We start from the raw sequence: 12,351 nt of genomic DNA, 5'->3' as shown, positions 1-12,351 counted from the left end.
TTTTGGAATGGAAAAATTTGAAACATACACATATGGAAGAAAAATCGTCGTCGAATCAGATCATAAACCGCTTGAGATTATATGTAAGAAAGTTTTGCTTTCCGCTCCGAAACGACTACAAAGAATGTTGTTACGCTTACAAAAGTTTGAATATGTTGTTGTTTTCAAACCAGGTATTGAAATGTACATGGCAGATACATTGAGTAGAGCATACATTAACAAAGAACTAAGTGGACAAGATAAAAGATCGGAAACCGAGAAGGAAGTTGAAACTGTGAATGCGATTCAATTCTTACCGATCACCGCCGAAAGGTGTAAAACACTACAATCAGCTACCGCAGAAGATGAAGAACTTCAAATTCTTTCGAAAGTTATAAAGAAAGGATGGCCGATTAACAAGGATGCCGTAGATATAAAGATACAGAAGTATTTCCGTTTCGAGAAGAACTTACAATTCAGAATGGATTGATTTTCAAAAGTGATAGGGTTGTAGTGCCGAATAGTGCAAGAGCAGATCTGACAGAAAAAGCACATTCTAGTCACATAGGAATACAAGGATGCTTACGACGAGCAAGAGAATGTTTATATTGGCCGAATATGAACTCGGACATTGAAAGTTATATTAAAACATGTGAAATTTGCAATGCATTCAACATGGAACAACAGAAAGAAAGTCTGCACAGTCATGAACTCTGTACAAGACCATGGGAGAAAATTGCTTGCGATCTCTTTGAGTTTAATCAACAAGACTATTTGATGACAATTGATTACTATTCCGACTACTTTGACATTGACAGATTAAATAACAAGAAAGGAAAAGAAGTAATTGGAATCTTGAAGAAACATTTTGCGAGATATGGACTACCTGATTGCGTATTTTCAGACAATGGACCGCCGTTCAACAGTCACGAGTTTAGACATTTCTCAAATCAGTATGAATTTACGCATACAACAAGTTCACCGAGATTTCCACAATCAAACGGAAAAGTTGAAAACGCTATCAAAACAGCGAAAAGGTTAATGGTGAAATCTCATAAGGATGCGAAAGACCCGTATTTAGCATTGTTAGATTGGAGAAATACACCATCTGAAGGCTTGGATAGTTCTCCGTCACAACGCATGTTTGGAAGAAGAGGAAGAACGCTATTACCGTCGGCGTCAAGATTATTGAAGCCAGACATTCAAACAGATGTTGTAGGAAACAAGAGGATTCAAAAGGAGAAACAGCGTAACTATTACAATCGTAGTGCTAAAGATAAGACCGAACTAGCGAAAGGAGATATAGTGCGAATTAAACCGTTCAAAAATGGAAAAGAATGGACAAAAGCAAAGGTTGATGAGAAATGTAATATAAGATCGTACAATGTGACCACCGAAGATGGCAGCACTTATCGGAGAAATCGTAGACATTTGGTATTAACTAAAGAGCCGATGATTGAACAGTCAGAATTAGATCTACCAACTCAAACATCCGCAGATAGTACTGACAATCACGCACAACCGATCGCCATCGATAATCAAGTAGACGACAAAGTGATTGAACACCAAGAACTAAAACCAACTATCAGAACCTCAGAACGTATTCGTAGTAGACCGAAACATCTTCAGGACTATGTATGTACAGTAGTGCGTTGAATGGACTTTGTAAATATGTGCCTGTTTGATTTTTTTTTTTTTAGTTTGAATTAGATTAGGGTTTTGATATTGTGAATTTATAATGGACTTATAAAAGTAGGGTTTCTAGTGATGGACTGTAAATATGTTCTGTAGTAAAAGTTAATTAATACTTTAAATGGCACAATCGCGAGTTAAGATCAGTTTAAAGAAATTTTGAGAACAAGAACTTTAAAGATTTTTTCTTAAGAAAGGGGATGTAACGATATGTATATGTTTATGATGCGCTCCATAGATTAGCACTGACACTGATGACGTTGTACACGTACATGATGTAACTGTTTGGAATTATACTTGTGTGCCTAAACTATTGTTTGTACTTCTTATTGCCCTCATATCGTAGGAATAACGATACAATTATCACAATCAGACATCAAATTTATTGTCATTCACATCAGCAAACGTTTAACAGTTCTATCTGTTATCAGACATGTACCAATTTATGGACGATTCCAATCTCAGACTTAATAAAAGTTTCTACCATATAACCAGTTCTCGATACAAGTGCAAGTGCCACAAGTGAAGCAAAAACATTCACTGATTACCATTTGGGAGTTAAAACTAAATTTTGAGCATGGATCATGTTTCTCATCAGTTAAGGCTTCTTACGAAAGATGTTGTAGGCCATCATTGTTTCTCATTTTAAACGCATTTAGAATGAAATTCAAAACAGCGTGGCTGTGGCTGTGGCGATTTATTGACACATTAAATTCATCCATTGGCTGGGACAATTTAAGTGAACGTTTTTATGTAACGACCACTGCTCACTATGTACTTTTTAAAAAACACTTAAACTATTGGGTCACCAAAGGTTCTCAACACCTTATTAAAGTAATTCGAAAAATTAATCAGAAATAACACGATGTTTTGATTTATACCAATTATATAAATCAAAACATAAAGGTTATTCCTGATTAATTTTTCGAATTATTTTATAATTAAAGGCGTTAAGAAACCTTTGGTGACCCCACAGTTTAAATGTCTATCGTAGGTACGTCGTGAACAGTGGTCGTTACAGACAAACGTTCACGTAAATTGTCCCAGTCAATGGATGAATTTAATGTGTCAATCATTGGCCACAGCCACATTGTTTTGAATTTCATTCTGTTAACCGATCCTTTCTAGCATAAATAATTCTATTATCTTGGGATTGTATTGTTTCTCTTGTAAAAATTATCAGCAGGAGCGTATCTAGCCATTTGTAAAAGGGGTTCCAACCCAGGATACAAAGGAATCTCACCCCTACCCTAGATGCGCCACTGATCAGATATCGAGGTATACAATAAGGTGTGAAGTAAAATGGAATGCACGTCTATGTGTTCAGTGGTTGAGAAAGGTCATATACCCCTTGTGTTTTGCCAAGAAATTATAAATAACAACAAAACGAGGCGAAGATATCGAAGCGACATTGAATAACCTTTCTTCGAATCGAAAGACACAAAATGATACACATAATACTACAATGTGTCCCTGCTTCCATTATCGCATTTCCATGTTCTTACATGTTTTACAACCGTAAATTGGCATGTTTTAACAAATTGCCCATCCTAACGAACATCAGTTCGCAGCTTCAAGTCAATTTGAATGCAACTTATTGGTCAACTAGCTTAACCAAAAGCTTTCACACTGGAATGCATTGGTTTAACATTATCTCCTTTCCATGTTCAGTTAACCGTGGGAATTTGGTCAACATCTTTATTTTGCATAAGATTTAAAGAAAAAGAAAAATCACATTAAAATAAACTTAGTTGTTTTGTGCTTATTTGCCTACAGCTTCATCGTTAATTACCTTTATCAAAGAAGTTTCCCTGATACTGGGGGAACGGACAGCCAGACGGACAGAAGAAGATTTAGAAATTTGAAGTACGCAAAATGATTATATAGTTTTACATCGGAAGTCTTAGTAACCTTTTTTAAAAAGTTACTAGTATGGGTTTTGCATTTTACACCAACAAGTTATTATAACGGTAAACATATGATTGGAAATATACATTTGTAGATAAAAAAAAAACAACATCTAGATCCTGGAGGTTGGTCATAAGGTTGCCATAAATACTAGAGTTAATCACCTATCATAACTCAGAAGTGTTTGATCAATCGAAAACGTTCAATAAACGTCACTTATGTTGTGTAATCAGGCAGGTTTAAACAATGATTGTTGTTCTAGACTTAGTTACAATGGCATTGATTAAAACTCTTTGGCGATTTTTCTGATTATGTAAACGAAGACATGAAAAAATGATTTGTATATCCTATATACTATTTAGTTTAATAGTCAATGTTTTAATTACGTCTTGACCGTCTCTCTTCTTTTTCCCATCACTAAAATATCTTCGATTCTAATGAATGAAACAAGGTACACACGCATAACATTTCACAGCATTTGTATTATACGTAACATAATTTAGAAAAGTTACTTGAAATACGCCAAAGGTATAAGATTGTTTTGATGATCCTCCACATTATTTATATAATATTATGTCCATTTTATAGTCTTGTCTGAAATTATATTTCAAAATGGTCTGTAATAATTTGGATGTAAATATTTCTGATATGACAATAAGCTGTATTGCTTTTGCTTTTAGAACTTTGAAGCGCATAACAGAGATTTATTATCTAATCAATATACATGGTAATTTAGTTATAAATAAAAGTCATGGAGGGTTTCCATTATTTCCCAGTGCAATCTATACAAACATAGAACTGAAAGTAATTTAGAAACATGAATTGCAATACATTTCATGGGATCTTTTGTCAGAGCAATAATATGGTTATATGTATCTTCATTGTATATCGTTTATTTGAATAAATACATGTAATAAAGTCTCTATTAACTGTTTGGTTATGATGTGTGTTTACAGGAATAAAAGCTGATGTGAGGGATATAAATGTCAACGAAAAAGCATACAACGATGAAAAAGAAAAGAAAAGAAATCATCAGCATGTGGTTTTCGTAATAAGTAAATAAAAAAATCAAGAAAGCATCATTGTATCTGTTACAAGCGCATATAATTTTAAAAAGTTTTACTTTTTATAGATGTTTTTTTTTTAAATGTTGGAACACAAGTACTTATTATCGAAGATTTTAGATAACATATTTCATATACACTGCGATCAAATGCGGAGGAAGATAGAGTATAAGTTTAACCATATAAAACAATGATGACAAAGATGCTGATATTAAAGAAAAGATTCATTTGTGTGTTACATGTAAATGACAAAACAAATCTGTAAACTTCGTTTTTTTTTTTTAAATCGAGACCTAAAGTTTTGAAAACGATGATTAGGAGCACAAAAAAAAAAAAAAAAAAAAAAACCCACAGCAGTCAATTCCAATTAATTTCAACGGAAATTGTTATAACATGCCAGTAAATCACGAACTGTAAATGAGCTGGTAAACTACAATGATTATTTAAATCTTTCTAGAACCTAAGCATTGGCTATTGTATGGATAATACTTTTACTCCACAAGCATCACACCCGACCGGTAGCAAGTTTAAAACATGGACATTATATCGCTTCTGTTGGCATAATTATGTTTTTGGATTACCTTCGATGTTCTCGGGAGTTTTGCTTCATTCTATTACTGTCTAGACTACGAGTTGTATAAACAAGTGACATGTGGGTGACATTGTCGGTACATGTATACTTATATGTTAAACCAATCAATACCAAATATTCGTAACTGTCAAAGTTTTAATACAAAGTTAATGAAGTGAAATGATCATTCAATCAATTATCCTTCAATTTTAAATGTGCAAAATATGATGTCACCATTTTAGCGAAACTACATAGCTTCCTTCAATAATTGATTGTCTCATATATCAGTAATCTTACAACAAAATAAAAGTTCATTTATTCAAACGCTCAAAGTTTAACATATAAATTTGAGAAGTAAATAATGTTTGCACAACAAGTTATAAAAAAAGATTTGATCCTAATATTACACTTGAGCAACAACATATTATGTCGCCGTTGCGCATGACCGAAATAGTTTTTCGCCGTTGCGTTTGACCATAAAACTAGTATTATGTCGTCATTACGCTTGGCCGAAATATTGTGTCGCCGTTGCGTTTGCCAAAAAATATTACGTCGCAATTTCGCTTCATCTAAATGCTATGTCAACAAAAAGCTAGACAAACATATTATGGCGTCATTGCTTAACAAAAATGTTTTGTCCTCATTACAATTGACCCGTTGCTTACATGAAAACAGGATCTGGTTCTGACACGCAGGTAAGATGCATGTCAGTTTGTAATGACATGAATGGACAAATGAACAATATCCCTATTCTTGCCTTATATCCTGTCATTATTCAGCGGAAATTATCTTTTAGAGAACTTATATTACATCTATTATTGTATAAGGGGAAATTAAAGGTGTTTACCTTATTTATACAATGTACGTCAATAAGTAATAAGAGGAACATTATTTTGTAATTATAAAATAAGAACTTGTGTACCCCGAACTTTGTTCAAGAGTATCCTTAACATGAATTTTCAATGGTTTGAATTACCCTTTGGTATAATTAAACAAATAAGGGAGGGGGCGTAGGACCTTTATCGGGACTCCAGGATCGGGTTTTTTAAGCTCGGGATTTTAGGACTGATCCGATAATTCTTTTTTTGAAATTCGGGAAGTCGATATTTCAATATCTTTCAATTCGGGACCTCGGGATTTCATGTTTTTAAGCCCGGGATTTCGGGATCAGGACCTCCTAAGCCCCCCCCCCCCCCCCCCCCTCAAATATGGCCAACTCAAAGCGGTGCATTTCCAAGATTGTCAACCCTACAAATGTTTCTCACTTCTCACTTAGCCATCTATATGTATAATAGTATATACTCAAAGATAAAATAGTATAACATATGACAAATAAAAACAACTATAACATTAAACATGTAAACAAATCTAATATTTAGCGTAATGCACACATCATCCAACACCTTTTCGAAATTAAAGGCAAAATCCTGTATTAAATTCGAGTAAACATTCTGTATAAAGCGGCGTTTCTGTATTAAAACTGTTCTCATTACAATTGACCCGTTTCTTACATGAAAACAGGATCTGGTTCTGACACGAAGGTAAGTATGTATGTCAGTTTGTATAATGACATGAATGGACAAATGAACAATATCCCTATTCTTACCTTATATCCTGTCATTATTCAGCGGAAATTATCTTTTAGAGAACTTATATTACATCTATTATTGTATTAGAGGAAATAAAGGTGTTGAACTTATTTATACTACGTACGTCAATAGTCAATAAGTAATAAGAGGAACATTATTTTGTAATTATAAAATAAGAACTTGTGTACCCCGAACTTTGTTCAAGAGTATCCTTAACATGAATTTTCAATGGTTTGAATTACCCTTTGGTATAATTAAACAAATAGGGGGGGGGGTTAAGGACCTTTATCGGGACTCAAGGATCGGGTGTTTTTAAGCTCGGGATTTCAGGATTGATCCGATTATTCTTTTTTTGAAATTCGGGATGTCGAGATTTCAATTTCTTTCAATTAGGGATCTCGGGATTTCATGTTTTTAAGCCCGGGATTTCGGAATCAGGATCCACTAAGACCCCCCCCCCCCCCTCAAATATGGCCTACAAATGTTTCTCACTTCGGACTGCACCTCTAGCCATCCATAATAGTATATACTCAAAGATAAAATAGTATAACATATGACAAATAAAAACAACTTTAACATTAATCATGTAAACAAATCTAATATTTTGCGTAATGCACACATCATCCAACACCTTTTCGAACTTAAAGGCAAAATCCTGTATTAAATTCGAGTAAACATTCTGACGAGTGTATAAACCAGCGTTTCTGTATTAAACCTGTAGTAATGACCAACTATCAGACACGTGGAATCGCATTAAATGAACAGTTTACAATGTCATTGATTAATCAGACATAATAACAATTGACCGAAACAATAAATAATAGATGACTTCAAGGTTCTACATATAATTTAAATGCATTCAGGCTATTGAAATAAGTTCCTCATATTGTTTGAAATCTCGGCCTTAAGTGCTCATTAGTTTTTATAGATGTAACTAAACGATGTAACTAAACGCGCAAATTAAATGACATCATATTATCACGCATTTAAATATTCATTCATCCTTAGCTGTTTGAGTTTCCAATTAAGGAAAAGACTTTAGGACGAGATATTTTCATTTATGTGTAGTAAACTATTGTAAACGGCAATATATACATGAACAAAAATAATATAAGTAGGTCCCGGTAAGGGACGATTATGGCCTCAAATTTTAAGTTCATCTGACGAAAGATTTTGGACACTTTTTAAACACTTGAGTGTCTATTTCAGTTGATTCAATTAGTTTATTTGAAAATTTTTAACTGATTTAGTCATTAAAAACGCTCTGATTCAAGCTTAAATATGAAAAATCTATCAAATATTCCAAAAAATATCACTTTTCAGATGGTTCGTCAAAAATGAAAGTGGCCGCATCCGTGTTCTTCCTCAAACTTTATATATGCTATGTATTTATCCTCAAATACAACTTACATTTTAATATTAAGAATGAACGCAAATGCGGCCATTTTCATTTAAGACGGAAACCGTCAAAAATTTAACTAAAATGCTGAAATTGTGAAGATTTCAGTAAATTAGCATGAGTTAATGATACTAATACCCGATATATATGCATTGTATTGTCAAAAACAGCCCATACATGTAGTTATGTAGCACTAGCATTCTACTTTCTAATAAATAACTTACAATTTACATTTTAACAATTTTGTAAAACTGCTATATTTTGGGGCCAAAAAGGTGTCTTACTGAACCTACTCCTTTAAGGTGGATATTTTCACTGATGTTGTGACAACGCAAGTTACACGAAAATGTATGTCTGAGCAAATAAGTGTTAAACATCAACAATATTGATATGAAAGGCGCACCTAGTAGTAGATGCACAAAGATAACATAGAAGAGAGTTATTGCATGAATTCGGAAAATTATCAATATTTACTACTAAAACCTTTATCAAACATGTCTTAAAATGTCACATTCTGCTATCAAAGTCAAAGGTAAATAAAGCTAAAAGACAAACTTGGTAATCAATATATAGCTTTGTTTTAAGTTTGAATTGGAATAAAATGTCTTAAAACGCCTTAATGCAGCTCATACAGGTTTTTAATTACGCACATTTCACCAGATATTTATTTAAGGCTTTAAGAATGTTTGCTAAAACCATAAAACACATGTCTTGTCGGGGTGGTGACGTCTTATATGTCTGTAGTCCGGAAGTGTCACACTCTTTCACCCCTCCTTTACATATCACTGTAACAGCTCTTTTAGGGAACCCCAACTAAGCATATTGCGAGCATAACAATATCTACCCTATCCAAAATACCTTCTTAGTCTACCAGTGGTTGTCCATATTTCCCGCTCTTCATTTTACTTTACAGAACCCACTTCTTTGATAGTTTAATTTGATTTCGTTCTTAATACGTGTAGGTAATGTTTTTTTCTGACTGTTTATTACGTATTTACACTTATACCATTGAAGGTTGGATGTGTAATAATTGATAATTTAGTCTTAGATGCATGATTTTTTATATTAGTTTTTATTGGCTTTGAACTAACTGCCAGTAATTGCGAGCACTCTCAGATCTGTACTTAGTGTCTTTTTGTTGTTTGGATGTAGAAGTACCCGGCCACACCTTCTCTGTGTTTTTGTTAGAAGTAGTTCTATTTATATCCATCTGATGAGTTAAGCCTTTTTTCCGCTAATGTTTATACTTTGTTCTTATGTTGTAATGTTATACCACTGTCCAAGGTTAAGGGGAGGGTTGGGACCCGGCTAACATGTTTAACCCCACCACATTCTGTATGTATGTGCCTGTCACAAGTCAGGAGCCTGTTATTTTATCGATTGTCGTTTTTTGCTGTGTGACATATTTGTTTGACGTTCCTCTTTTTAACAGTCTTTCTCGTTTGATTTCTTTTACATTTGTCATTTCGAGGACTTTAATAGCCGATTGTGCGGCTAGGGCTTTGTTTTTTATTGAAGGCCGTACAGTGACATATGTTTGCTAATTTCTGTGACATTTTGTCTCCTGTGTATAGTTAGAATTCTCTCATTGTCGATCACACCACATCTTCTGTTTTATGTGCACGGAAAACCTGTCTTATGAGAATAAAAAGAAATCAACGCAGGTATTATATCTTAATAAAAGATTTAAAAGTGTATTTCTTTATCCCTTTGTCAAACAAAATAATCCAAAAAAAATATAAACATTTTGGTACACGTGTCTTTTGAATGGATTATTTGGAAAAACTTTCACTTGTATGACAGTTACCTCAAATTACTGCATTATATTGAAAATAATATGTGAACTAAATAAACCGAAATAACAGGTACAAATGTCAAAAAGGGGTTCATCAGTCAACGTTGTGTTATAATCCTAATTCTTGTAAAACAAACAAATATGTCAACTAAGAAAACAAAAAGCCATATAAACAAGGCACATAAGCAAAAAACAAACGAGAATACAAAAAAGAAATTCCATAGCACAATAGCACGGGATGTATAAGTACCGAGCCACGCTAAACGCATATTTCCAACAATAATTTAAAAGTCACGGTGTAGTATTCTTTTTGAATACTATTATATCAATTGTTTCCCTATAAAAACGACAATCGAAAATTTCATTCAACTTATTGCCCTCATCATAAGATATTAATTTCGAAGAACTCAAAAGTTTGTTTTCTGTATTCCACAATAATTGTTGGGTAAGGTATGATTTTCTTGTCTGTTTGACTCTGTAGGTTGTTTATAATATCCATAAAAGTGCTGTTCTGATCATTTTGTTTTATAACATGTAACTGCATGCTTTTTTTTTTGGGGGGGGGGGGTCATTAATTGAGCCATTCAACACATCCCTTCTATTCCAGGAAAAACAAATTCTCCAATTCATGATAATTCAGTGCGTGCATATTCATTTGTTAATATTAAGTAGCTATTAAACCATTAACGATTTTCAATAAGTTAACGGTATACGGATGAAAAGGTAAAGCATTTGCCTACAGCATATTGCACCAACGTAGAATAGATCAATTCATGAACCTGCACAATGACAACAGAAGTATACATTAACTAGAAGATCAACGCGTTTTAATGGAATATGGATTTATAATATGCACATGTATTTGCCAATGTTTTTAATATTTCGCTATTTTTGAAATTATGTGTACTGATTTCTGCTCGAACGACGATGCAATTCAGATTTGTATGTAAAGCCGGTTTTCAGTAAACAGACTAGCGAAACATGAGCTTTTTGATATTTGCAACTCAACTTACAATGATTTAGTTTACACACAGATAAAAAAAAACAGTCATGCACAGTTTAACAATAGTTGGTAAAATAACAAATACATTTCTTATAAAAGTAATAAAACCCAAATTAGTATTGTTCATGCAAAATAAAGTATATCTTTTTTAGAACATATCATTTTAAGTAAGAATAGTATCTACGCACAGAAGATACATTTTAATAGCAACAGAAAAGTAATAGAAATCGATTAGTTTATCAAAGTAAACACCCAAGCTTAAAAGTTCCTGGAATTACAATCATTTTGTAAATGGCTCCTTTATTCAAGTAGGTCAAAAGTTAACATTTAAATGCATTTATGATCTAAAATATAGAAAGCTTCAGGAACAAGAGTAAACATATGTTTATGTTGTATAATTCCCAGTTTAAAATGTAATTCATTCCTTACGTCTTCAGCAGGTCTGATGAAATTTTAAAGCTCCGATTCAATCATTTTCACAAAAATGGACTCAAACAGATTCAAAGCAAATTTTCTTAATGCATTTCCCAAATTTTGTGCAAGGTAAAAATACAAAAGAACTATTATGTATCAATAATTAAATAGTGCACTATTTAAATTGCAATAGATAAATTTCACACTGTATGGTTCTTTTTCGTTAACATTATAGTTATATCCACTCACAAAAAATTGGTTGAATATTTAAAGGTTTTATAAATTAACTTAATTTTGTATGTATTTTTCATTAACTTTTGAATTTTCATTAAATATTTCAAATAGCATAATTAAAATTAACACTAACGAGAGCAATTGTCTTACCTTGTGAGTTGTCTGATATCATTGTACAGAATGTAAAAGTTATCACAGCTCAAAGATTGATTTTGTCAAGTCTAATAACATCTTTATTTGTCTTAATTCCAATAAATTCAATACTAATCAACAACTAACTGAACAATGTAAATTTACTGTAAAAACAAAGAATCACCGTTCCCCTACAATCATAGCTAGGAAATAATTACACAGGCTTCCTTAGATATTTTATACCCAAACGAATTTTTATGTAATTGAATTGCGCGTAAGCTTTCATCAGACCGCCAATCATAATATGGATACTACAGTACAATAAAGATAATATTGATCGTCTTATCCGATGACTTTTGAATATCGTCTAGGGAAACTGTTAGTAAATTTGCAATTTTTAAAAATTATTCACACGTGTTTTAAAAGGCCCGAGAAAGTGGATTGGGATTTAAAAGATATAGTCTAATATCTCTACCATGTCTACGTGTGTATCCGTCTGTTGCAGCTTATGAACCTCGCCAGAGCATTGTTGTCATTTGTTACATCTATCTGTTTTGTCATTTTGGGAATT

At 32.8% G+C, this 12,351-nt stretch overlaps 1 protein-coding gene across 1 annotated transcript; it reads left to right on the top strand.

Annotated features, from left to right (window-relative positions):
• Positions 1 to 654: 654 nt before the first annotated feature.
• LOC139508991 (uncharacterized) lies at positions 655 to 1,635 on the top strand. The gene has a single exon (XM_071296048.1). It carries the CDS (start codon positions 655 to 657, stop codon positions 1,633 to 1,635), a length of 981 nt encoding a protein of 326 aa, XP_071152149.1.
• The last annotated feature ends 10,716 nt before the right edge of the window (positions 1,636 to 12,351 follow it).

The sequence above is a fragment of the Mytilus edulis genome, unplaced genomic scaffold, assembly GCF_963676685.1.
Source record: "Mytilus edulis unplaced genomic scaffold, xbMytEdul2.2 SCAFFOLD_1577, whole genome shotgun sequence".
Taxonomy (NCBI): Eukaryota; Metazoa; Mollusca; class Bivalvia; order Mytilida; family Mytilidae; genus Mytilus; species Mytilus edulis.
This window is presented reverse-complemented; position numbering and strand designations above follow the sequence as displayed.

Bases quoted from the DNA above. Each gene is read 5' to 3' on its own strand.
- LOC139508991 (XM_071296048.1), top strand. From the start codon at position 655: ATGGAACAACAGAAAGAAAGTCTGCACAGTCATGAACTCTGTACAAGA.